Source organism: Limanda limanda, chromosome 11 (assembly GCF_963576545.1).
Source record: "Limanda limanda chromosome 11, fLimLim1.1, whole genome shotgun sequence".
In the NCBI taxonomy this organism is placed as follows: domain Eukaryota; kingdom Metazoa; phylum Chordata; class Actinopteri; order Pleuronectiformes; family Pleuronectidae; genus Limanda; species Limanda limanda.
Genome location: NC_083646.1, coordinates 265977 through 293782, shown reverse-complemented (window position 1 = coordinate 293782; position 27806 = coordinate 265977). Strand labels below are relative to the sequence as shown.

Here is a 27806-nt window from a genome sequence, read left to right as displayed (position 1 = left end):
CTCTTACTCATCTCCTCCTGTGATTTATTGCTCTGCTTTTCTGAAAGACGTCTTGCTGCAGTGCTTGAATCAGACAGGTGGTGGCGCTGCTTCAGAAACACTTTGATGTTATGAAGTTGATTCAGATTTCATGAGAAGAAGCAGTTCCGACTGAAGAGCTGATGGCTGCAGATGTGTACAGATGTGAAGAAGTTTGCTGGTTTCCTTCCTGTCTGATGCCCTCGGAGCTTAAGTGTGTTTGAGCGCCCCCTGTTGTTCACCTGGATGCTAACCTCTGTGTTGGGTTTGTTAACACTCATTGGACGTGCAAATAAAAAACAAAGTCGGCCATGACGGCGCTATCGTCCGACATCTGCTTCTGTGTCCACTTTGTTAGGTACACCTGTACAGAGCGACAGCATGTTCAGGTTCAATCACATGCACTGACATATTCAGCATGACAACCATTATTTTAAATTTTAACAACTTTTTTATTAATTATGCATTACGTATAAGCGTTTTGTGTGTATGTGTGTCTCAGTGTGTCTATAGTTATGAGGCCAATTTTGGTTCAATACCATCATTGTTAGGACATTTTGTCTGTTCCTCAAAGTTTCAATGAGCTGCTTGAAGGTTAGACTTGGTTTTAGGGTTAGTTACAGTTAGCTTAGTTTAGGGTTAGCGTTAGTTAGAGTTAGCTTAGGTTAGGGTTAGCGTTAGTTAGAGTTAGCTTAGGTTAGGGTTAGGGTTAGGGTTAGTTAGAGTTAGCTTAGGTTAGGGTTAGCGTTAGTTAGAGTTAGCTTAGGTTAGGGTTAGCGTTAGTTAGAGTTAGCTTAGGTTAGGGTTAGGGTTAGGGTTAGTTAGAGTTAGCTTAGGTTAGGGTTAGTTAGAGTTAGGTTAGGGTTAGCGTTAGTTAGAGTTAGCTTAGGTTAGGGTTAGTTAGAGTTAGCTTGGGTTAGGGTTAGTGTTAGTTAGAGTTAGCTTAGGTTAGGGTTAGTTAGAGTTAGCTTAGGTTAGGGTTAGCGTTAGTTAGAGTTAGCTTAGGTTAGGGTTAGTAAGGGTTAGATATTGAGTTGTTAGGGTTAGTTAGAGTTAGCTTAGGTTAGGATTAGTAAGGGTTAGATATTGAGTTGTTAGGGTTAGGGGCTAGGGAATGAACTATGTCAATGAGTGTCCTCACAACTGTAGAGGGACATGCATATGTGTGTGTGTGTGTGTGTGTGTGTGTGTGTGTGTGTGTGTGTTAGGGTTAGGGGGTTAAAGGAAGGACCAAACTAGAAGCCACATATGACAATTTAAAGTAAAAATCAAATGTATTGAAGTAAATTAATTGAACTAAGAATATGTGTTTCAGTTAATCAGTAATGTTTCTGTGTGGATGTGTGAATATGAGATGTATCTAAACATCTAAAGCACCTCAATCCAACCAGCCCAGAGGTGAGAGGCCCTCACACCCAGTGGATCAGACACAATTCATATCATACAATTATCCAATTAGACTCATTTAATTTAATTTTTACATCCTGTAAACTTACCACTGACCAATACCTGTTTTACTTCACCCACTTTTCATGACCCAACAACCTTGGATCCAAAGAAAGTACTTTTACATAAAATACTGGAAAGAAGAAATGTAAAGTTATAGGACATGTTATGACCAAGGTCCATGTGATGATGCATCTGCAACAACAACTGCCTTTAATATGGCAGCTGTCTCAATGATAGGCCTGCAAGAACAATACCCATTGCATCCAGTCTATTTCAGAACCTGAGTAATGAGTCGAATATATTAATCAAGTGTCCTCAGAGTTTTTTAAAGAATTAATGTAACACGTCCTCATATAACGAATCAAGCCTAGACAACACGTGACAGTAAAAATCACTTATGAATGATGTGCGTCAGTGGCATGTAAAGCGTCCTTGGGTCTCCTGAAAGGCGCTAAATAAATTAGGCATATTTTTGTTATTATTTGTGATGAGTTTTAACCTGCAGACGTTGTTCGCAGTCACAGTTTCACATTTCACTGTTAAACTTTCTTTCATATCTGAATCCGCGTGCACTCTTCCTCCTCTGTGAAGTACAGTGCACGGGTTTGTGCTGCGCCCCCTACAGGAGGGTTAGAGTTAGTTCAGTTAGATAGTTGACCTTCAAGTACCTGACCTTCAGTTATCCTTAAACATGTTTCCCCTCATCATTGCTGCTAGAACCTTTCTCCTGATGATGTTCTCCTCTACACATCTGTGTCACTTGTGTCCGTCCTGGGAGACGGATCCTCACATGTGTCTCTCTGAGGTTTCTACGTGTCTTCACCTGTTAAAAGTGTTTTTAGTAGTTTGTCCTGACTCTTGTTGAGGGTTAAGAACAGAGGATGTCTCAACATGTTAAAGACTATGAGACAAACTGTGATTGGTGAATATGGGCTATACAAATAAAATTTGATTGATTGATTGATGGAGGAAATATCCAAACAGTCCAGGAGCCATTTTTGATCACACTTCATGAAGCCGCTCACATCTGACGTCTCTTCATGTTCTGCAGATTAAAACACAGTGTTAGAGAATATGTTACACACTGTTTTACGTAAGCTCACATTGTAACTAAAGCTACACTGGCTTTTCACATTATTAAACATGAACTTTACCGGAGATGATGGAAGCTAACCGTGTTAGCAGGTAGCTCTTAGCCGTCGAGCGCTGCGGTCAGTAGCCTGTGTAGGTGGGCGTGTTCACACTCCTGGAGGTCAAAGGTTAGAACCAGCTCCAAACCTGGTAGCGTCTGCCTCAGTCTGGCTCCAAATAGCCCAGATGTCGCTGTTCAAATTCAAAACTCTCGGCTTCATAATGGGAGTTCACAAACCAACGGATGACATCACGCTAGGGTTCCACGTGGGTGAAACCCAATAAAACACACAAATAAACTCTAAAGGCTGCGTGGTACTTGGTACCGTGCTGCGAAAAGCGGATCAGGTCCAGTCTACATCCAGGACCTGGTCAAACGTTACACCCCCGCCCGTCCACTCCGCCCTGCTTCGGCCAGGGAAACCTCCTCCCTCCCCCGGCTCTACCAACCTCCAGCAGGCCTGGAGCAGCTGACACCAGGTCCAGCCGGAGAACTTCAGAACAAGAGCTGCAGCGACAGAACCAGGAGACCGGAGCCACAGCAAGAAGCTCACTGGAGCTCAGCACAGCAACCTGCTTCCTCTCTCCATGGACGAGGAACTCAACTGGGCTTAATAATTATACCAGGCTAAGCAAAAGTTGTTTATTCTATTCCGTGTGATGTTTATAAGTTAGATTTGTGTGGCTGCGATATTTTGGTTATAAGTTATTTGAAAGTTAATGTTAGTTATGTTATGCTCTTCACAGTCTTTCTTTGGATGCAACTAACTATTTATCTAACCTGGCACCAACACACACACACACACACACACACACACACACACACACACACACACTCTCTCTCTGACCTCAGCCACAGTGGGTCCGTTGTCTTCATATTGGCCAGCCACCATTTTGAAATCACACACAAACACAGGCATACTCACATACACATCTTTATATAGTAACTACACTTTTACTAGTTTGTGTTTTTATACTATTATTAACTTTTAATAATAATATTTAATATTTATTTTGATAACCAATTTATTGAATGCCAAAAGGCACACCATTTTATGCATTATTGCAGAGGTTTGAAAACAAGTCAGATACTAAAAGAAAATCTGTAGAAAACAATTAAGAACAATAAAAACTCAAGGAAAGACTTTGTTATTAATGTGTAAAAAGTAGATTAAGCTTCGCTGCATCAGCCAGTGGAGCAGCTGCAGTCTGTGGGACTGGGAGCACTTTACGGGTCAGGCTGGTTCTGTGGGACTGGGAGCACTTTACGGGTCAGGCTGGTTCTGTGGGACTGAGAGCACTTTATGGGTCATGCTGGTTCTGTGGGACTGGGAGCACTTTACGGGTCAGGCTGGTTCTGTGGGACTGGGAGCACTTTACGGGTCAGGCTGGTTCTGTGGGACTGGGAGCACTTTACGGGTCAGGCTGGTTCTGTGGGACTGGGAGCACTTTACGGGTCAGGCTGGTTCTGTGGGACTGGGAGCACTTTACGGGTCAGGCTGGTTCTGTGGGACTGGGAGCACTTTACGGGTCAGGCTGGTTCTGTGGGACTGGGAGCACTTTACGGGTCAGGCTGGTTCTGTGGGACTGGGAGCACTTTACGGGTCAGGCTGGTTCTGTGGGACTGGGAGCACTTTACGAGTCAGGCTGGTTCTGTGGGACTGGGAGCACTTTACGGGTCAGGCTGGTTCTGTGGGACTGGTAGCACTTTACGGGTCAGGCTGGTTCTGTGGGACTGGGAGCACTTTACGGGTCAGGCTGGTTCTGTGGGACTGGGAGCACTTTACGGGTCAGGATGGTTCTGTGGGACTGGGAGCACTTTACGGGTCAGGCTGGTTCTGTGGGACTTGGAGCACTTTACGGGTCAGGCTGGTTCTGTGGGACTGGGAGCACTTTACGGGTCAGGCTGGTTCTGTGGGACTAGGAGCACTTTACGGGTCAGGCTGGTTCTGTGGGACTGGGAGCACTTTGCGGGTCAGGCTGGTTCTGTTGGGCTCCAGCAGCTGACAGAGGTTCATCCTCTGAGGAGAATCTAGATCTTTCAGGAGCTCAGAGGATCTTGTGGGTCTCTGAAGACCCTGGTCCTCGTCTGAAGACCCCGGTCCTCCTCTGAAGACCCTGGTCCTCCTCTGAAGACCCCGGTCCTCCTCAGGAGACCCTGGTCCAGACCCCGGTCCTCCTCTGAAGACCCTGGTCCTCCTCTGAAGACCCCGGTCCTCCTCAGGAGACCCTGGTCCAGACCCCGGTCCTCCTCTGAAGACCCTGGTCCTCCTCTGAAGACCCCGGTCCTCCTCAGGAGACCCTGGTCCAGACCCCGGTCCTCCTCTGAAGACCCCGGTCCTCCTCTGAAGACCCCGGTCCTCCTCGGGGACTCGAACAACCAGCTCCACCGATCCTCTGAGAACATGATGTCATGGTTCAAAGGAAGGGCTGGGTCAGTGGGCGGAGCTTCAGACTGTTTGATCTCTTATCTCCAACTTCACCTGGAGCAGGTCAGCTGCTCAGCGTTACCATGGTGATTTACCTGATGACAAGGGAACGAGTTGTTGTTGTTACTCGTGTTGTGTTGTATTACTTGTGTAGTTTTGTTCGCTCGTGTTGTGTTGTTGCATTACTTGTGTTGCTGTCATGACTCGTGTTGTGTTGTTGCATTACTTGTGTTGCTGTCATGACTCGTGTTGTGTTGTTGTCATCATTACTTGTTGCGTTACTCAGTCCCACAGATCACCTGATTTCCCACACTGCACCGAGAAGAAGAAAATGGTTGGAGCAGAATTTTCACTGTGCATCTCAATGACTTGACAAACGTGTGTGTGTGTGTGTGTGTGTGTGTGTGTGTGTGTGTGTGTGTGTGTGTGTGTGTGGTTGTTCGATTCCTAATAAATGATGAATTTCTCTTCTGTTTCTCTTCTTTCCTCAGAAATGACCTCATCCAGCGGCTGGTAATTGATTCGTGCCGACAGACACACAAACAGCAGATTGATAAAATAAGTCACTGCTGTGATGTCACATGACCCCGCGTCCAATCAGCTCGCACAGATCAGCCTCAAATACAGTTTCCGCTCAGCAGCAGCACTCACAACGTTCCTTCATCATCTCATCTTCATCATCTTCATCATCTCATGGGGTAAGACATTTCACTCTGTCTCATATTTCAAATCCTGCTCATTATTTGATTTCTGTTCGTTCACTCGTTTATTCATTCGTTCATTATCCGTTTGTGTCACAGTGAAAAAAATATTTTTGGGGATTTACACCAAATGTAAAACTATGTAAATCAATTCCTGATTGTTAACAACTTTAAATTGAATTTCATGACGGTGAAAAAATTGAAAAAATTGATTTTTAAATCTTCTTTAAAATGATTTTAAGGTTTTCTCCCATCAGGCCTTTGGGTGTGGCTCTCACTCCTTCATATATTTTGCAGTGTAGTTGCAGAAACAGATAAACACAATATTCACATTCATCACCAATCTATGTTTTTATTGTGTATTTTTGATTAGATTTTTATTTTTGAGATTATTTAATTGATCATTATTCCAAAATCAACTTCGTTATTGAACAAAGAAAATCATCAAATATTCATGTTTCAGAAATAAAATAATTACACCTACTGCTCAATATAAATTAAATAAAAATTGTATACAAAAAAATGTAAAAGAAAACAATTTATTAGAGTAAATAAAACAGACCAGATCCAGGATTAGGACCAGGACCAGGACCAGGTTCAGGTTCAGGTTCAGGTTCAGGTTCAGGTTCAGGTTCAGGTTCAGGTTCAGGATCAGAATCAGATTTAGGATCAGGATCAGGATCAGGATCAGATTTAGGATCAGGATCAGGATCAGGTTCAGGTTCAGGTTCAGGATCAGGATCAGGATCAGGTTCAGGATCAGGTTCAGGATCAGGTTCAGGTTCAGGTTCAGGTTCAGGATTCTTTTGAAGCTGGTTTTGAGCTCCTGTCTTCAGCTGATGTTCTTCTTCACGGTCTCGGTGCTCGTGGAGAATCGGTGGATCTCAGTTTCACGCTGGTTTCAGCAGAACAGTCGAGGTCTTTATGACCCTGAGCAGCTGACTCCCTCATGCTGAGGCCTTGTGACGTCACGACCTCTGACCTCTGCTCGTCTTTCCTCAGATTCAGTGACGGAGAAATGTCCCATCTAGAAAACCATGAGGTGAGTCCACACGAGTCCGGACCCAGGTTCACTCGATTCAGTGAACGTCAGCAGATCTCAGCTTTTGTGAAAAGAAAAAATGTCTTTAATCTCAGAAATGTGAATGACTCACATACGTGTGTCGGATGTTTGATTCATTTCAGTGTTTAGTGCTCGTTGAGTTTGTGACGTCACAATGAGACCAGTGAGTTTATCTGGTGTTGTACTTCCTGCAGCCAGTAGGGCGGCGCCATGTTAGCCGCTAGCGTTGAAGGAGACATGCTCTCTCTCTCTCCCTCTCAGATCAGCGCCGTGCTCAGAGTCTCTCGTCTGCCGCTGGTTCGCTCGGCGCTGCAGTCGGTGACTTCGGTGTACTCGGAGGTCAAAGGTCGTTATCCCCTGCTGGGGCTGATGGGAGGAGCTGCCGAGGTCGGAGTTCGCAGCGTCTCCCTCGTGGCGATGAAGCAAGCCACACCCATCCTGCAGGGCCTAGAGCCACAGAGTATGTGGAGATAAATGCTACTGCTGCTAATTATCATTATAATCCTAGTGATGCTAATGATGCTAATAAAGCTAATGGGGCTATTGCTGCTAATGATGGTACCACTGCTAATAATGCTACTGCTGCTAATAATGCTAATGCTGCTAATAATGCTAATGGAGCTACTGCTGCTAATGATTCCAATATTGCTAACGACGTGGCATCGATACAGTTTAATGTTGAATATTAACGTGGCATTAATAGCAACAGTTTGTTTCTCCTCAGTTGAAGTCGCCAACAGCTTGGCTCAGTTGGGTCTCGACCGTCTGGAGAAGAACTTCCCGATTCTGAATCAGTCGACAGACGAGGTTCGTTCCTGATTTAAGAAACTTTTTCCAACACCAAACTGTTATAAACTTTGAACTTTTATGAACTTTAAACTCTTTTAAACGGAGGAGAACCAAACATGCTTTAATACTTTCATCCTTTGAGTAGCTTTATCCTGTGAAATAAATATTTATAGTTACAGATAGTTTCCAGATTTACCTTGTGACAGCCCCCCCCCTCTGGGACTTGAACCCCTATCCTTCCCTTTAAGGAGAGTGGTGCTCTCTCCTTAAAGGGAAGGATAAGGGTTTAAATCAACGTGGATCTCACCCCCCCCCCCCCCCCCTGATTGTTGTTGTTGTTTGATCCTCGGCTCTGTTGTCAGTCAAACTGTTCATGTCTGTGATTGGTCATATGCAGGAAACTCCGCCCCTTTTATGTTGTAAAACCTGAGTTAACTTAACGAGTTGATAACCAGCATCATGTGACCACTTCGCCTGACGTTGAGCTGGATAAACAGATCCTGGATGTGTTGACCTCCCTTGACCTCCTCAGGTCGTAGGTCACCTGAAGGACGCCCTCTTCCTGACCCTGGACGACGTGCAGCTGTGGGTCGTGGACGGGATGGACGGCGCTCTGGATCAGCTGGAGCGTCTGGCCGACGCCGCTCGGGTTGCGATGCGGCAGCTGCAGGATTCCCAGGTGGGTCGAGCGGCCTCGTCAGGACTGGACGACGTGCTGAGTCGTCTGGAGGAGGCCGCCGCCTACTACCTGCCCCTCCCCCCCACGCTGCGTGAGTATAGGGACGTCCTGGAAAAGCAGCGCACTGTTCTGTCATGTGATTGGACACCTGCTGTAAACATGGGTGCATGGAGTGGGAGGAGTTAATAATGAGGAACAGTTTTTTATTAATAGTAGTTTCAATAATAATAACATTAAAATTGTAGTAAAACGAAACACCTTAGAAACAATAGAATCAGTGAGAACATCAGTGACTCATGTCTGATCCTCCAGCTTCACATTCCTAAAAACTGTGTCTGTGTTTTCTCCTGGTGGTGGTGGTGGTCCTGGTGGTGGTCCTGGTGGTGGTCCTGGTGGTGGTCCTGGTGGTCCTGGTGGTGGTCCTGGTGGTGGTCCTGGTGGTGGTGGTGGTCCTGGTGGTGGTGGTGGTCCTGGTGGTGGTCCTGGTGGTGGTCCTGGTGGTGGTCCTGGTGGTGGTCCTGGTCGTGGTCCTGGTGGTGTTCCTGGTGGTGGTCCTGGTGGTGGTCCTGGTGGTGGTCCTGGTGGTGGTCCTGGTGGTGGTCAGGTCGGGAGTGGGAGATGCGGGTGCAGGAGTTCGAGGACGAGGACGAGGACGAGGAGCCCGGTCTGTGGACCAGGGTCCGGAGTCTCCTGCTCAGCCTCAGTCTGCAGCTCTACCACCGGATGATGAAGGTCCGGGAGCAGCTGCTGCTCGCCGCCCGGACGCTGGGAGACGGCGCCGACAAGGTGAACAAATGTCAAACTGTCCATGTCCTTCCTTTCTAAGTATAAAGCCACTGTCCACTTGTCCCCCGGTCCGTCTCTTCACTTTACAGTCTACAGCAGCATGGGTCTCCAACCTGAAGAACATGAAGATGCTTCAGCACGATTCTAAACATCTGCCTGCTTCCTGCCTTTGATGTGAAGGTGGCGCCTCAGTGGGGGGGGGGGACTGATTGTGTTTGACCTTTTCCTCGTCTCGTCCTCGACAGTTACATCATCTAACAATGTCCTAAAAAACAGATGAGACAAGTCCTGGTGTTTTATTAAACCTGCATAAATGGTAAGTGGTTTTTAAACATCAGCTCAGCTCGAGTCTGTGTGAAAGAGCGATGTTCAGAATACCGGGAAATGATTTCCTTCAGCTCTGACCCGACACTAAAGCACAGCTGACTGAGGAGTCTGGGTAATGTAGTTCAGGTAAACAGGTGTTTGCTCCTGGACTAATTGGTTCTGTCATCATTGTCCCTCTGTCCTTCATCATCACGTGTTTCTTTCTGCTGCAACTCTGAGGTTTGGTTTGTCTCTCTGAGCCGAACCTTGACCTCTGACCTCCCTTCTTGTTCATGTAACCCCCACATGACTCGGCTCACGTTTAAGAACAAAGAGACTGAACAGGAAGTAGGTGAAATCCTTTGAAGTCGTACAAAGCATTTCCTGCTGTTTCCTCGCAGGTGGGTCTGAGCCGCGTCCTGGAGCTGGTCGGTGAGCTGCTGCAGAACCTGCAGAACCTCCTGGTGGCGCTGGTGTACCGAGCAGAGCATCTCAGAGAGCTGACCATGACCCAGATCAAGAGCCAGGCAGCCATGTTGGTGGAGCTGAGTCCGGTGCGTCAGGTCCGAGAGCTGCCGCTGCAGATCCAGCAGCTGCTCCGAGACCTGCAGGAACTGTCCAAGCTCCTCCTGCAGCTGGTGGTCAACGCCACGCCGCTCTACAACATGGTGAGTCCAGGGCAGACACACCTGAGCCGGGTTCGGGTCTCTGACTCTGACCAGTGTCTGCGTGTTGTCTCTGCAAACATCAGTTCCCACCTGATGTTTGACTCAACAGATTTCCAGTCTCCTCACGCTTGTTTTGTCACTTCCTGTAAAACCTGGTCAAACTTCCTGTTCTCATGATGTTGCTTCAGTTTTCCCTTTGTGTTTTGTTCCTGAAATGTTCCTCACATGTTCTGGAGGTCCTGCATGTGAAATGTGTTTGTCTACTTTGTTGATCTTCAGCTGCAGCAGCCGACGGATCAGGAGGTCGAGGACTTCCTCAGCCAGGAGGACTTTTCCTTTGACAGCTCGTCTCGCCGCAGCTCAGTTAACAGCCTCTTCCTGAAGGCGATGGACGGCCGTCCTCGCCGCCGCCGGAGTCTCTACTCCCGCGCCCGAGACACTCCCAACGGCCGGCGCTCCAGCCTGAAGGATCCTGCGGCCCTGGAGGTGGACGACCCGTACGTCCCTCCCGAGGTCAGCGTGGTCCGCCGGCCGTCGGCCACCGAGCTGCTCCTCACGCCGCTCAAACAGTTCGTCTCTCAGAGCCAGAAGGCCTTCGAGTACCTGAGTCCCAACTCCCCCAACGACACCGCCATAGCAGAAGCCAACTGAGGTGTGGCCCCGCCCCCACCAGCTGTCACCGCTGCCAACCCATGACCAATCACAGCCCCCCGACCCCGGTGATCAGAGCCTCCTCCCCCAGCTGCTGCTGGTTTGTGCGTTCACGTTCTCCGACAGAGCTTTTGGCAAATTAGTTTAAACCGCTCAAAAAAACCAGCGAGTCTCTGAGTGAAATTAGTCCAAAAGATGAATTCACACTTTTGGTTTCTGCTTGGTATTTATTTGATTGGACCTCACCTCTTTTAATCAGTGATTACATGATCATTTTAAAACAAGCGATCTCCGGGCGACAGTAGACGACTCCGACTTTTCTGACACGTCCACAGGAAGTTTTGGGTTTTTCCAGAACGTTCAGCCACAGCTGTGACTAAAAGACATGTGACTAAAAGTTCTTCAAACTGAATAAATCGGTTTTCTGAGATGTTTTGTCCTTCGAGTCATTGGCTCCGTTTCCACTGATGATCTCATTGTCGCTGCTGTTTCAAGTGTCGGACTTTTGATTGAACCTGGATCCTGAAGTAAAAAAGTCGGATCTGTGACATCATCAGTGCAGAGTTATGATGACTGTGCGAACGTTTCTTTTCATTCATTATAATACAGTGGAAACTTATGGTGATCACGTTAGTGCCGGGCCAAAGTCATCATTATAGGCGGTTGATAACTATAAATGAATTGCATGATAGTCCCAGAGCTGGAGGGTTAGGTAACATGCGCACACAAACACACACACAGTGACACACACGAGATCAGACACGTGTGTAAAGGGTAAAAACACCAGAATCAGAAAACGGAGTGAATGTAAGTAGAGGAGAAGGTTCAGTGAGGAATGATAGAGACAAGGAGGAGCAGTAAATTACATAAAACATATTTTACGTCCAACCATGAAGTGATCACTGTAAGATTATCTAAAAAGCATTTGTATAGGGCCGAAGCTTTTCGAGCCATATATCCGGTTTCCACTTTAATAAAATATATATCATGTTAATAATAATACTCATTATTAACAAATATAACAATATGTTTTTTTCTCAGTTTTCAGACAAAAAGTAAAATCTGTAAAAATTGGTTTCAATGTTATAAATAAAGTTTCCTGGACTCGAATTCAATGTGTTTGATAAAAGTCTGTTTTAACAGAAATAGACTGAATATATTGATAATTGTCAGATAACAAGTTCGGTTTTTGATTCTTTTCCTGATCAATCCATTGTTTTTCATATCAATAACTTCATCGTAACATGACTTTGATTTAAAACTCAGCCGATTACTTCAGTTCCTCTTACTTTCCTACTTTCTAGTAACTGAAGTGGAGACGTTCGTTCTGAACTGAGGTCAAAGAAAATAACTTATCATGTGACGACAGTTCAGCTTATTTGTTCTAATCTGTTTCTCCGTGGATCAACTGGTCAAACCTGAATCATCAGAAGAGGAAGTTATTGATCTGTTCAGTTTAATATGATCAAAGCTTCAAAACATTCAGGAAGATCAACTGACTGAAATATTGATGATTGGTGATTGATTGTTGCATCACAGTGAAAAAACAGCTTGAACAGTCATCTGATCATTTCTATACAAACACATTCACACATAACAGATTATAATTATAACAGATTACAGGTTATAAAGTGATGCATCAGTTCAGTTACAATCTTTGTTAGAGCTAGTCCGAAAACCTTCACACTGAAGTAACAAACATAATGAAACCATCTCCTAAGATCAAAAGTATCAATAATGCTCAATATGAAATCAATAATTAATAAATTAACTCTTACAACTCAGAGTCTGCAGCTTCATGGCAGGAAGAAGAAATAGTTTTAACACTTCAAGTTCATCTGTGTTATCAGAATCAGAATCAATATCAGACTTCTTCTGGGTTAAACATCCGTCTTGTCCGTCTTCGTCCTCTTGGGTCCTGGTTGTCCCCTCATGTCCAGAAACTCCCTCAGCCTCTTCCTCGTCTTCTTCAGCAGTGACTCACTGGTGGAGCCACTCTCTGGACCACGTGGGTTTGAATCCAGCTTCTTTCTGTTTGTTGGACCAAGCTCTGAATTGAAAGTTTCCATCAATTTATTCCGAAAACTCTGACGTAGATTCATCAGGTCATCCTGAAAAACAATGAAGTCTTTATATACAGTCACTGATCATCTTTATATACAGTAGCTGATCATATTTATATACAGTCACTGATCATCTTTATAAACAGTCACTGATCATCTTTATATACAGTCACTGATCATATTTATATACAGTCACTGATCCTCTTTATATACAGTCACTGATCATATTTATATACAGTCACTGATCATCTTTATATACAGTCACTAATCCTCTTTATAAACAGTAGCTGATCATCTTTATAAACAGTAGCTGATCCTCTTTATATACAGTCACTGATCATATTTATATACAGTCACTGATCATCTTTATATACAGTAACTGATCATATTTATATACAGTCACTGATCATATTTATATACAGTCACTGATCATATTTATATACAGTCACTGATCATATTTATATACAGTCACTGATCATCTTTATATACAGTTACTGATGTTTATTATATACAGTAGCTGATCATCTTTATATACAGTAACTGATCATATTTATATACAGTCACTGATCATATTTATATACAGTCACTGATCATCTTTATATACAGTCACTAATCCTCTTTATAAACAGTAGCTGATCATCTTTATATACAGTAACTGATCATATTTATATACAGTAGCTGATCATCTTTATATACAGTAACTGATCATATTTATATACAGTAGCTGATCCTCTTTATATACAGTCACTGATCATCTTTATATACAGTCCCTGACCTCTTTATATACAGTCACTGATCATATTTATATACAGTCACTTATCATCTTTATATACAGTCACTGATCCTCTTTATATACAGTCACTGATCATCTTTATATACAGTCACTGATCATATTTATATACAGTCACTAATCCTCTTTATAAACAGTAGCTGATCATCTTTATAAACAGTAGCTGATCCTCTCTATATACAGTCACTGATCATATTTATATACAGTCACTGATCATCTTTATATACAGTCACTGATCATCTTTATATACAGTCACTGACCCTCTTTATATACAGTCCCTGACTCAGTCTTTCTTACCTGTGAGGACGTGGTCTGTTTGAAGAGACTCCAGACGTCACTGACGAATTCCCCCGGAGTTTGATAAGCAGGAGGACGATGGAGAGAGAGACGCTCTGACATCAACATCAGACCAAACCAAACACAACCGACCTGAAAACAAGGAACAACTCATCAGTGATTTAAATTACTCTCATCTGTTCTGTTGCAGCGCCACTTAGTGGATAGACCCGTGCATTTGAACTCTGAAAACATGCGTACTATGGTAACACCACCACTGTCTAGGTTCTACTTTCCGGGCCTGTGCTCATCTCTACTCGTAGTTCTACCGTAACCTTTCCTCTCTTATCTATCCCCCCCGCTCCACACAAACCCAGCACCTTGTCACAGGGGAACTCTGGAACTGCTCCCGAGACGGACTTCCTCTCTGCCTTTGCTCCCCAGCTAACCCCACGACCTGACTATGACCTTGGACAACTCTGTGTTAGCTAAATGAAATGCAGTAGATCAGTTAAAGCCTCTCGTGTGGTGAACAGCGCTCTCATGTGTATGAACCTAAGGTTTGCAGTCAGCAGACACAAGGTCCAGTGTGACTGTGGATGAACTGACCTTAGAGAGTCGACTGCAGCCTTCCACCTTCAGGTGCAGCAGCAGACTTTCACACCTCTGAAACAAAACAACAGTTTCAAACACAGCGTCTGCAGCTGATACCAGAAAACTAAATAAATAAAGTATTTGGTGCAACTTCAATAACTGATGGGAATATTAGATTGGTGGGTGCAAACTCTGACCCTCTGGTCCAAGGGACTGAGACCGGGACCCTGGGGACTCTTTGGTCTCTTGGAGCTGTTGGGGTCTGAAGGGTCCGACAGGTCCTGACATAGTGAACAGTTCCACTCAGTCCTGTAAGACAAAGAGGAGGGATGAAAAGACACCGTATATTATGATTTGGCACTATAGAAATAAAATTGAATTGTATTAAAGTGCATAATCCAGCAAAACAACCAACTTCTTTGTTCTATACAAATAATCTTTATTGATGAGATATTTAGTTGCACTGAGCAATGCTACAAGGTGATGTGGTGAATAATGTTGCTGGTGTTGTTTCACTGTCCTGGTGTAGACTGACAGGCTCGGGGGGGGGGGGGGGGGGGGACCTTCTCTCAACAATATGAAAAAGAAACAGATGAGTCCTCATGTCACGTGGATGACACCCAGCTGTTCCTGCCAGACGACCGAGGTCTCAACACAATCTGTGACTCATATACAAAAATGAAGGAATGGAACCTTCAACTCAACCAATGAATGACATCATCCTCATCAGAATCCCCTCTTCTTCTCTCACCTCAGCCTAGTCATTAGAAAATGAGTCATGTTTGATGAGCAGGTCTCCAGCTCCTAGTTCAGACCATAGCTCTCTTTTCTGACTCCTCCCATCATGCTCAGTCATACTGTGACAGGTGATCCAGCAACTTCATTGATGACCCCTGACCTCCTGAATCAAACTTACTCACTGTTGTTAACTCTGTCTACAGACAGCAAGACAATGTCTCGGTCTCTAATTAGCTCCTGAAGCTCCTCCCATTTCACCTCTAACATCCTTACATGACTTGACTGTGACTTCTTCAGCTGTTCTTCTACTCTTCGTCTCATTGGATGGAAACAGCTCTTCTTCTGAAATGAATGCAAGTCACTTTGGAAAGAAGCGTTTTCCTAATGTAAATGTAAATATGTAAATACTGTAGAAATCACCAAACCTTACGAGCTTCACTGACTCTTACCACATGTCAGGTCCAACAGGGGGAACGTGACAGTCTCTGTGATATCCTCGACCGCAGGATGAGCAGATTATTGAACTGTTATCAGATCCACATGCTGAGCAGTGAACTATCTCTAGTGTCACAGGAGACTCAGGAGACGAAAGAGGTTCTGTGAAATCCCCAAAGTCATCCGAGGATTCACTGATGTGGGACTGAAACACAAGAGAGCAACGCTAGTCTCACCTAAGTGGTTTAAGGTGAGTTGGTTAATGTGTTAATGCTGCCTGCTCCAGTTTATTATTATTATTATTATTATTACTTTATTGGCTCAAACATGATGATTGACACGTGACTTCCTACCTGACAGTCCTCATCCAGCTCTTCCACGTGAATCTCATCGTCAGCATCTGTTGCTTCAGGTGGAGACAATTTACTGGAGCTTAGCTTTGGATATGCGATCCGGAGCAGGGACACTGGCAGTCTGAAGAGGGACACTCTGGGCTGACATCTGCTCAGACAGACGTCATGCAGTCCGATCACAGAGCTCAGATCTTCAGCAGTTCTGTCTGTTGGTTGAGGCCGTTTCCCTGTAGATTCTGTTCTTTCAGAATCAATGAATGTTGGTTTGTTAAATCTTGGTCTGTTCTTTGCAGGTTCTGTTTCCTCAGATACGATGAAGGTTGGACTGTTGAAGGTGGATGTCTTCTCCACGAGTTCAGTTTCCTCAGATACGGTGGATGTCGGGTTGTTTTCTGCAGCTTCAGGTTCTTCACACAGGGTGGAGGTGGGTTTGCTCTCGGCAGGTTCGGTTTCTTCCGACACGGTAGAGGTGGGTTTGTTTCCTGGCGGCTCTTCCTGCCTTGTGGACATCTGTTGCACTGTGTGATCACAGGCAGAGTCTGCCACTGCCTTCACCACCGGAATCTGCCGGTGTTTCACAGAGGAGGAAACAGGTTCCTCATACCTTTTACTGGACGTGTCACACACCAGAGTTAGTTGGGCCAGAGAGCTTCTCTCTGTCAGATTGTGGTGCTTCGGCAGCTCTTTGTGTTCCTGTCCAACAGATTGAGAGTTTCCTGTAGAGCACACAGGACGTCTCTCTGCCTGGACCGACTTCCTGCCCAGAAGCAAAGCAGAGTGTCTTTCAAGGCCCAAGTGATTCTGTTGTTTTGGCAAATTGTTTCCTATCAATGTGTTTGTTGGTAAGTTCTCTGCAGGTAAGGTGCTGGCCTTACTCTGACTGAGCATCAAGGGAAACTGAGGCATGCCCTCGGAGACACTGTGGCGCCGGACGGAGAGCAGAGCGGTGGAAGGCCGGCACGGATCAGAAACACTTGTTGGTTTCAGAAGCAGAGATGGTTTGAGGACTGTGCAGCACGAAGATGGATCTGTCGACTGGATAGAATTGGATGTGATTTGCTTCAGACTGACTACAGAAGAAACTGGATTCAACAGCATCATTGGTTTTGGGTTTCTCTGCGAAGGAGACCCTGACTCCAGAGCTGAGGGGGACGGAGGTGGGACATGCTTAGGGTAAGTAACTGCAAAGCTTGTTGTCACAGGAGGGGGGGGCTGGCTGAGGTTTGGTCCGGAGGAGGGAAGCAGACTCAACTGAGTGGACAACAACTGTAACAATAGAGGAGGACCGCTGACTGGAACGGGGGGGGCAGTGACACTGGTGGGAGTGGTTTGGGGAGATGGGGTTGAGGTGGGAGGAGTTTGTGGGATGGAGAAGGGAATCTTCTCCACTTCAAGTTTACCTGGAAAATAAAAGAATGACGTGTCAGCAGCTGATAAAACCAATCCACTGGTTGATATTGGAATGTGCTTAAATTAACATCTCATTGTTTCTGAAATTAATAAATAGAACAATCAAACAACTTAAAAGATTTAAAAAATCTTTATGAAAAACTTGAATAGAAATGTCTGACTGGTGCAGACATTTTATTTACAATAAATATTATAATAATAAATATATAAATATGTATTCATTATTATTATTATATTTATATATAATATATAAATATATATCACATCAGTTCTGTGATGTCCAAGGCCACACACATTACAACATTTTAAAACTCATCATTGTTGCAAAATCAGAGACTTACCTTAACGCTGCTTGTCTCGTTTAGTTTGAAAATCAATCAGTCAAATTATATTTGCAATATTCACATATCAAAATTTGTCTCATAAGGTTTGAAGGGATAGTTCCTAGAAAATTCATAAAAAAACTTCTTTGGAGTTTCAGTTGTAAACTGCGTTGCAGCCAAATCCAACACAACTGAAGACAATCGTGACCAATTCTTCAAACGCACAAAAAATAACAAATCTTAAAACGGCTAGAAGCTCCTTGTTTGGAGTTGAATATGAATGTTGGGTTTTGAGGACACTTGATGATATCACAGGAGCGGAATGGAGACATGGTCAAACCTCACAGCCCGCCCACTCAGCTCTGCATCGGCCAATCAGCTGCTCCCTCTCAGTGAGGGACAGCTGTCACTCAACAACATGACAACTCTTTGCTCTCCTGTGTCCTTAACGCTGGAACCAGCTCCACATGGACATCAGGACAAAATGTCTACACATCGTCCTCCAGACTGAAGACATGTCTTCAGACTACACCTTGGATAATAAAATAATATATATTTATATATATATATATATATATTTAGGAGGACAGGAGCCTGGTGGCTGAAGGTTCTACCTCCTGTTCTACTCTCACAGACTCTAGAACCCAGAGTGGGAGCTGGTTCCTCAGGAGAAGAGCCTGGTAGCTGAAGGTTCTACCTCCTGTTCTCCTCTCACAGACTCTAGAACCAGCAGAGAACCTGTGTTTTGGGAGAGCAGTGATCTGTTAGGACAGGACAGTGTTATGAGCTCTTTGATATATGAAGGTTTGATAGTTGAGATCTTTCTATGTGAGGAGCAGGATCTTGATCTCCAGAGTTCCACAGGGAGCCGGTGCAGAGAAGCTCAGAGCAGTGAGATGATCTCTTCTGGTTCCTCTCAGCTCTCGTGCTGCAGCTTCTTGGACCAACTGGAGGCTTCTCACAGACTCACTGGGACGTCCTGATGATAAAGACTCACACTGATCCAGTCCAGAGGGAACTAATGGACGAGTTTCTCAGCTTCCTCCTGAGACAAGATGTTCCTCATGTTCATGATACTGTGCAGATGTGGGTCACATGTCCTGGTCCTAGAGACTTGTTCTCTATGTGGGTCACATGTCCTGGTCCTAGAGACTTGTTCTCTATGTGGGTCACATGTCCTGGTCCTAGAGACTTGTTCTATATGTGGGTCACATGTCCTGGTCCTAGAGACTTGTTCTATATGTAGGTCACATGTCCTGATCCTAGAGACATGTTCTATATGTGCGTCACATGTCCTGGTCCTAGAGACTTGTTCTCTATGTAGGTCACATGTCCTGGTCCTAGAGACTTGTTCTCTATGTGGGTCACATGTCCTGGTCCTAGAGACTTTTTCTCTATGTGGGTCACATGTCCTGGTCCTAGAGACTTGTTCTACATGTGGGTCACATGTCCTGGTCCTAGAGACTTGTTCTCTATGTGGGTCACATGTCCTGGTCCTAGAGACCTGTTCTCTATGTGGGTCACATGTCCTGGTCCTAGAGACTTGTTCTCTATGTGGGTCCCATGTCCTGGTCCTAACTGAAGGTTCCTCCCAGTGGAGCTGGGGGACAAGCTAACACCGAGGGGACTATCTGGTCCCACAGTGTTTCTCTCAGATGTTTAGGGACCATTACAATGAGCTCAGTCTGAATTTAGAAGTAAGAAGTTGTGGGTCGTCCAGACCTGGAAGTTCTTGAGATTCCTGAAGTTGGATTAAGTGATTAGATTCATCAGCTTCATGTATGTACAGCTGGGTGTCGTTTTCACCACTGTTTCTCCTTCAGAAAATTTTCTGTAATTAAGCAACCAACTACTTCCTGTTTACACCTCATGACCAAGAAGAGACATTGGGCAAAACAAAAAATTGTCCAAAGAAACAGCAACCTTACAAGGCTGATGGAGCCGAGGCGGATGGAGGAGAGGGAGGAACCAGCGTCTCTGAACAGAGAACGAGGCCGTGAGGGACACATCACACATCCAGAGGGTGAATGCACCACACCAACACCAACACTTATCACAGAAGTGAAAGATTTTTTTTTTTTTAAGAAAAGAAAGACAAACTACTGATAGGATCATATTTTAAAATATCAATCAGATTTATGTGTTCATATGCCAACGCACACACAATCACATTGCTAGAGAAAGGGATTCAATTCCTTGTAGTTTTAGGAGCAACACATTCAGTCATCAAGAATGATTTGTTTGACACACGTCCTAAAATGAGCGAATGAGTTGTTAGATCTGTGTTGGATTCAGGAAGCGCCGTGGTTGAAAAATGCATGACTCCCTTAATATGAGGTGATATTATAATATAATATAATATGAGGCATCACTGAATGTCCAATTGATATGATGGGAAGAGATGTTATGTGTCTTTCGGATATTTTTATAGTTTCCACCCCATCAGGAGTCAGTGATCCGAACGGCTGATCTTTATCCACCACAGATTTACACGTTCATTAAGTATAATGCTGATTCACTGTTATATGCGTATGAATGAAAGCTCTGTTCATCTGTTGTCACATCAATCAACACTGATCTAGTGGATAAGGAACATTCAGTCAGGCTAAGAACAGACCACGTGAATGCATCCAGAAGATTTAAACTTCACTGCACTCAAACACACAGGGAGAGATGCAGGTTTTGAAAACAGATGGTTTAGAGAAAGTTGTGTGAAAGAGGATTTAACACTAAGTTGCATGTTCTATATTGAACATAGATGTGCTGTTTCTGTAATTTTACTCAAACCAGAAAATAAGTCACCCTCTCAGTTCCTTCGCAGATGTTCAGAGGATGCTTTCCTTTTTTTACGTTCCTGGTTCACATTCACATGTCTTGCTGTCAATAAAAAAAAACAACAATGATGAATGGAAAGACTTGTGACCGTGGATACAAAAATGTGTCAATGCTGACATTTGGGAAAAGACATCAGATCCAGTGGTTCAGTATAATCTATTTTTTGAAAGTGTTTAGAAAATTATTTACATCTGTTTTTCACACTTCCAAGGTTGTTTAACTGGTACCAGACACACAAACAGATGCCCAATATGCACATGCATATTTAGATTATACAAAAAACATTTCAAGGGCTCAAGGTAATCATTTTTAGATCTGGCAAATGCATTTTTCAGCATTCAAATTGATAAAGACAGCCAAAACTGGTTTGCGTTTGAGTTTAATAGAGAAAGTTTCACCTTCACATACCTATGTCAGTGCTATTTACAACCAGGCACTAAAAGAAAGCTTAAGATCATTAGAGATAACACCAGGAAGAGCACTTATGTTGATGATTTAATGATTTGTGTTCCAACTTCAGAATGTGAAAAGGATTCTGCAGCTCTCCTAAAACATCTTGCTGCAGAAGGACATAAGGCAAGCCTGAAGAACTGCAGTTTGTAAACGTACAAGTTTAATTTTTAGGGCATGTGATCACAGCAGAGCACAAATCCCTCTCCCCTAATAGAGTAAGAGAAATTTAAAATATTCCTAAACTGTTACAAATAAGCAACGTGTTATTCCTGTGAATGTATTTTTATTACACATTCTCTGACAGGTTGACCCCACCCCCCCCAGGGCTGACCTAATAAAAGTGAACGCATGGGATGGATCATGTTTAGAAAGGATTTTGGCTGCAATTTTACAAAACTGGTTCACAAAGAGGTTTTCAAATTACTCTCAGAAATTGAGTCACGCATTCATGATTTAGATTCCATATGTTAGTACGACATTAAAACAATTAAATATTAAATATTTGGGTATTGATGTTAGACAACATTATGTCTACCACCCATCCAGTGGTGGAGCGGTGAAAAGAGAACATGGCACACTATCAAATTTGGCTAAATTTTATGAGGAAACTGGTTTGTCTTGGAATAAAACGTTCCCGCTTGTTCTCATGCAGATGAGAATGAGAATTAGACCAAAAATATGGATTGAACCCCTTTAAGATACTGTTCGGACGTCCAAAAACACAGGCATTGGACCTGTGAAAAGGCATTTGCTCTCAATATCTCTCTTCGATGAAGAATGTGATGATGTTGTACTGGCTGTTCAGTCGGCTCTTATTAATTCTTACTCCCTTCTGCAACACATACCTGTGTCCACAACAACAGCAGTTTGATTCCTACTACAGTATTGATGTTGATGCATTTTGAATACTTGTGACTTGATGTTTTTTTTTCTGTAGTTGTGCATTTTCTTAAGTTGTCAATAGATGACAAAAAGGAGGGAAATGTAATGGAAAAATCTACTAAGTATGTGTGAAACCTATGTTGTAGTTGGAAAGTAAGTTTTTGTAGCTCTGTCTAAAGGCTTTTATGACCTTTCTACATACATATACAAACTGTTCAAATAGTTTATGACCTGGACTGTTTTAATGTTCTGAACTGTGTATGACCTGAAAACTGTTGGACCCTTTAGACCCCCAAAGAACTGAATGTATGTCTGCTTATCTCCAAAGGAAAAACATGTAAATCAGTTGTCTGTGTGAGATAGCTCTCTCCCTGCGCCTACAGAGCCAGTCTGGATTGGTTCAAAGAGACAGCCCTCAGTCCTCCTATATGAGACCCTTGTATTTGACTGTCCTGCATCTTCACTCTGAGACCCTTGCGGTTTCCCTGTGTTGATCCTTTCTGCAGAAAGCCCCTTATTAAATACAATTAGATAACTTTGGTGTTTCCAGCCTCTTGTATCTCCAGATTTCCACCACACCAGTGTGCATAAATGTTCATGAGACCTGTTTTCAGAATGCTTTGGTCACCACTGGTACTCATTATTTCCACGTATAAAATGATCAGATGAACAGAACTCACCAAACTTTAAAAGCGTTTCAAGCGACTGGCGGTGGACGGTGACCTGCAGCAGCTGCATGGTCTCAGGAGGAGACAGGTCCTGATCCTGGAGATCCTTCAGCTGACACTTCACCTGCAGAAAGTAAACATGAACAAGTGGTTTGCTTACCTCTGTTTTGTTTACAATTTTTTTTAGTTTCGACCAAATAATTTCTAATCAGAACAGACACAAAAATATAATCACAGACTAGTGGTTCTACCAACTTATGTACTTTCAGTTTACATCCTGACTCGTGTCATAGTGAAGACTGAGGGAATTTAATAAAAGAGTTTAAGTCAATTTTGTCAAGATGAGTCAATAAATTCTTCAGTTATGATTAAAAAATGTGCACTGTGCATTTGTTCCAGATGTTTCTGACATCATGTTGATGTTCGCCGGAGCAGATACGTTAAAGAGCTCAGGGAGAAAAGAGCACAGTTAGGCTCCGCCCACACTCTTCCAGCGTTTCCTTGATGCTAAAACTAATTGTCAGTAACAGTTTCGAAAATGAATCATCGCTGTTCCCCATTCGTAGTACTTTCTGTAACTAAGCAACCGACTGCAGAGGAGACAATCTACTTGGGAGGCGGCTGTGGTTGGGGGGGTGGAGCCTAACCAGAAGGTCAGCAGTTCAATGACAGTCTTCCCCATCTGCATGCCGATGTGTCCTTGGGCAAGATGCTCAACCCTGAATTGCCTCAATAGAAAAAGTGCAGCCCATAGATGCACCGTGTGAATGAGTAATTGGCAATAAACTGTCAAAGAGCTTTGAGTCATCAAGACTAGAAAAGATCTTTATTTAAATACAGAACATTTACTTCCTGTTTGCATCACACCACCAATGTGCGTGAATGGTCATGTGTTGTCAGGTGTGTTGGTGTGGACGGAGGTCTCACCTGAGTGCAGCACCTGAACAGGCTCTGCAGGTCCTGGACCTTCTGAGCTCGATCTGAACTCTCAGTCACCAGAATCTGTTTCTTCTGCAGCTGCTTCAGTTTCTCCATCTTCTTCTGAATCAACTCACTCTCACTCTTCAACTCCCTCTGCTCACATGCCGACACAAATTCAATCTTTCATTACAAAAACTTCATTGATTATAGTTGCCAGTTCATTTTCTACCCATCAACTGGTCATGGGATCAGCTGTCTGCAGGTCATGTGACGTTACCTTGACCTCCTCCATCAGGTTGTCCATCCTCCTCTTTAGGAGCTGAGCACAGATGTCGAACGACCTCTTCAGCTCCGCCTCCAGCTGAGATTCACCTTCCTTGATGTGCTGCAGCCTGAAATATAAAACATACTTATATTTACAGTTGCTTGTTTCCATGGAGACGGCAGACACAGAGTCAGGAGCGTACCTGGTCTGCATGTCCTTCAGACTCCGACTCGCTGTGTCTCTCTGCGCTCTGATTGGCTGAGTCCAGGTCACCAGCTGCTTCCTGGTCTGGTTCAGAGTGTCACTGACGAACAGATACCTGAGAGAACGAGAGGCATCAGCTGATGTGAGTCATCGTGGTCTTGTTACCTCAGAAGAAGCCTTTGTATCTACAGAGTTCACCGTGTGGCACCGCCCGTTGAATCATTGAAGCGATAGTCTAACTTGTTTAGTTTGAAGTGTGTCGACTCCCTCCAGCCTAACCTGGACACTAAATTATTTTTGTTAAAATAAATGTCTCTGTTGTACCAGTCAACTCGTGTCCTCTCGCTCTACTCGACCATGCAAGTGCAGTTTAATGTCCAGTTCACATTCGGTACTTTGGTGCTCGGAGGAACCTGCAGGAGGATCTGAAGACTGGGAGAGATTCAGATGGACTGGGTGAGTTAGCTGCAGACGTTTTACCCTCATCCTGCTGTTTGAGTAGCTTCATCCTGTGAAGTCAATATTTATTTTGGGGAAAGATGGTTTCAAGATTTAGCAAAGTGACTCGACATCTCAATCTCTCTGTTTGCAGAGGCTCTGACTCCTCCTGTCACCAAAACACCAAATGAGTCAGTGTTTGTCCTCAGAGACAGTGTGTGTCCTCAGAGTCTGTGTGTGTCCTCAGAGTCAGTGTGTGTCCTCAGAGTCAGTGTGTGTCCTCAGAGACAGAGTGTGTCCTCAGAGACAGTGTGTGTCCTCAGAGTCAGTGTGTGTCTTCAGAGACAGTGTGTGTCCTCAGAGACAGAGTGTGTGTCCTCAGAGTCAGTGTGTGTCCTCAGAGTCAGTGTGTGTCTTCAGAGACACTGTGTGTCCTCAGAGTCAGTGTGTGTCTTCAGAGTCAGTGTGTGTCCTCAGAGTCAGTGTGTGTCTTCAGAGTCAGTGTGTGTCCTCAGAGTCAGTGTGTGTGTCCTCAGAGACAGAGTGTGTGTCCTCAGAGTCAGTGTGTGTCCTCAGAGTCAGTGTGTGTCCTCAGAGTCAGTGTGTGTCCTCAGTCAGTGTGTGTCCTCAGAGTCAGTGTGTGTCCTCAGAGACAGTGTGTGTCCTCAGTCAGTGTGTGTCCTCAGAGTCAGTGTGTGTCCTCAGAGTCAGTGTGTGTCCTCAGAGACAGTGTGTGTCCTCGGTCACTGTGTGTCCTCAGAGTCAGTGTGTGTCCTCAGAGTCAGTGTGTGTCCTCAGTCAGTGTGTGTCCTCAGAGTCAGTGTGTGTCCTCAGAGACAGTGTGTGTCCTCAGTCAGAGTGTGTCCTCAGAGTCAGTGTGTGTCCTCAGAGTCAGTGTGTGTCCTCAGAGTCAGTGTGTGTCCTCAGAGACAGTGTGTGTCCTCAGTCACTGTGTGTCCTCAGAGTCAGTGTGTGTCCTCAGAGTCAGTGTGTGTCTTCAGAGACAGTGTGTGTCCTCAGAGTCAGTGTGTGTCCTCAGTCAGTGTGTGTCCTCAGAGTCAGTGTGTGTCTTCAGAGACAGTGTGTGTCCTCAGAGTCAGTGTGTGTCCTCAGAGACAGTGTGTGTCCTCAGAGTCAGTGTGTGTCCTCAGAGTCAGTGTGTGTCCTCAGAGTCAGTGTGTGTCTTCAGAGACACTGTGTGTCCTCAGTCAGTGTGTGTCCTCAGTCAGTGTGTGTCTTCAGAGACAGTGTGTGTCCTCAGAGTCAGTGTGTGTCCTCAGTCAGTGTGTTTTAAACTAAAGCTCATTATAGAAACCACATCATAGGATTCAAACAGAAGCTTCTTCACTTCCATAATTAACAGCAAATGGTCGGTATTTATATAAATGTTCAGACAATAGAAACTTTGCTGAAGTTCTTCATCATCTCAACGGACCAATCAAAGGAGCCGTTTGCTTTATTAAAGCGGCCGTGGGAGGCGTGTACCTGTGGTTCATGTGACCAATCAGCTGACAGTCTCGACAGGTGTACTGGAAACATGTGCGGCAGAAAAGTTTGAGCGGCTCAGACGGGTGGAGTCTGCAGAACTTGGTAGGAGGAGTCGAGACGTTTCCTGAGGAGACAAACGAAGACGCCGAGCAGGTGAGAGAGAGAACGCCCCCGATCCTCAGATACAGGAAGTGACATCAGCAGCTTGTTGGGGGGGGGCGGGGGGGTCTAACCTGGCGGCTGGTTGAGGATCCGGTGTGATCTGGTTAATGTGACTCTACGATGAGCCGACACACAGTCGTCACACAGAGCCTCACCACAGTCCACACACCAACATCTGGAAGAGGAGGTGTCACAGCTGCAGCACTGAGGAGGTGGAAGAGGAGGAGGAGGAGGAGGAGGAGGTGGACAAGCATGAAGAGGAGGAGGAGGAGGAAGAAAAGGAGGAGGTGAAAGAGGAAAAGGAGGAGGTGGAAGAAGAGGAGGAGGAGGTGGACAAGTATGAAGAGGAGGAGGAGGAGGAGGAAGAAAAGGAGGAGGTGAAAGAGGAAAAGGAGGAGGTGGAAGAAGAGGAGGAGGAGGTGGACAAGCATGAAGAGGAGGAGGAGGAGGAAGAAAAGGAGGAGGTGAAAGAGGAAAAGGAGGAGGTGGAAGAGGAGGAGGAGGAGGTGGACAAGCATGAAGAGGAGGAGGAGGAGGAAGAAAAGGAGGAGGTGAAAGAGGAAAAGGAGGAGGTGGAAGAGGAGGAGGAGGAGGTGGACAAGCATGAAGAGGAGGAGGAGGAGGAAGAAAAGGAGGAGGTGAAAGAGGAAAAGGAGGAGGTGGAAGAAGAGGAGGAGGAGGTGGACAAGCATGAAGAGGAGGAGGAGGAGGAAGAAAAGGAGGAGGTGAAAGAGGAAAAGGAGGAGGTGGAAGAAGAGGAGGAGGAGGTGGACAAGCATGAAGAGGAGGAGGAGGAGGAAGAAAAGGAGGAGGTGAAAGAGGAAAAGGAGGAGGTGGATGAAGAGGAGGAGGAGGAGGAAGAAAAGGAGGAGGTGAAAGAGGAAAAGGAGGAGGTGGAAGAGGAGGAGGAGGAGGTGGACAAGTATGAGACAAGAGGTCAGACGTGACTAATGTTTAACTGGAGACACAGGAAGGAAAATGTGGATTTTCTGGAGAAGGTTCCGGTTAAAAATAATATTTGATCAGTTATATACAGCACATCAAGTTAATACTATACATAGAGTATAAACTGTACATGGAGTATATACTGTACATGGAGTATATACTGTACATAGAGTATAAACTGTACATAGAGTATAAACTGTACATAGAGTATAAACTGTACATAGAGTATAAACTGTACATAGAGTATATACTGTACATGGAGTATATACTGTACATAGAGTATAAACTGTACATGGAGTATAAACTGTACATGGAGTATATACTGTACATAGAGTATATACTGTACATGGAGTATAAACTGTACATGGAGTATATACTGTACATAGAGTATATACTGTACATAGAGTATATACTGTACATAGAGTATATACTGTACTACACAAACAACAGTGGACCCTGTCTTTTAGTTTGACTTAATCCAACTGTGGATGTGACTCTGGTTACCTGCTGATTGAGGCCGACTTCTGTGGTCTTCATGTTGGGGACAGAAGTGTCTCTTGTTGTCTCCATGTTGGGGACAGAAGTGTCTCTTGCTGTCTCCATGTTGGGGACAGAACTGTCTCTTGTTGTCTTCATGTTGGGGACAGAACTGTCTCTTGTTGTCTCCATGTTGGGGACAGAACTGTCTCTTGTTGTCTTCATGTTGGGGACAGAACTGTCTCTTGTTGTCTCCATGTTGGGGACAGAACTGTCTCTTGTTGTCTTCATGTTGGGGACAGAACTGTCTCTTGTTGTCTCCATGTTGGGGACAGAAGTGTCTCTTGCTGTCTCCATGTTGGGGACAGAAGTGTCTCTTGCTGTCTTCATGTTGGGGACAGAACTGTCTCTTGTTG

General features: G+C 44.6%; 2 protein-coding genes across 2 annotated transcripts; one reads left to right on the top strand and one right to left on the bottom strand.

Annotated features, from left to right (window-relative positions):
• Window positions 1-329: 329 nt before the first annotated feature.
• plin6 (perilipin 6) lies at window positions 330-10670 on the top strand. Its single transcript, XM_061080810.1, has 8 exons — window positions 330-376; window positions 6731-6770; window positions 7053-7251; window positions 7516-7598; window positions 8113-8350; window positions 8864-9045; window positions 9753-10019; window positions 10299-10670. The coding sequence occupies exons 1-8, from the start codon at window positions 330-332 to the stop codon at window positions 10668-10670; spliced, it is 1428 nt and encodes a 475-aa protein (XP_060936793.1).
• A 1105-nt stretch (window positions 10671-11775) lies between these two features.
• On the bottom strand, window positions 11776-27535 carry trim33l (tripartite motif containing 33, like). Its single transcript, XM_061081496.1, has 13 exons — window positions 27418-27535; window positions 26040-26172; window positions 25804-25930; window positions 23879-23995; window positions 23689-23803; window positions 23418-23564; window positions 22503-22614; window positions 15920-17319; window positions 15581-15771; window positions 14591-14702; window positions 14409-14465; window positions 13821-13952; window positions 11776-12781 (listed from the first exon to the last, which is right to left on the bottom strand). Exons 1-13 carry the CDS (start codon window positions 27514-27516, stop codon window positions 12551-12553), a joined length of 2973 nt encoding a protein of 990 aa, XP_060937479.1. The 5' UTR covers window positions 27517-27535; the 3' UTR covers window positions 11776-12550.
• Between the last annotated feature and the right edge of the window lie 271 nt (window positions 27536-27806).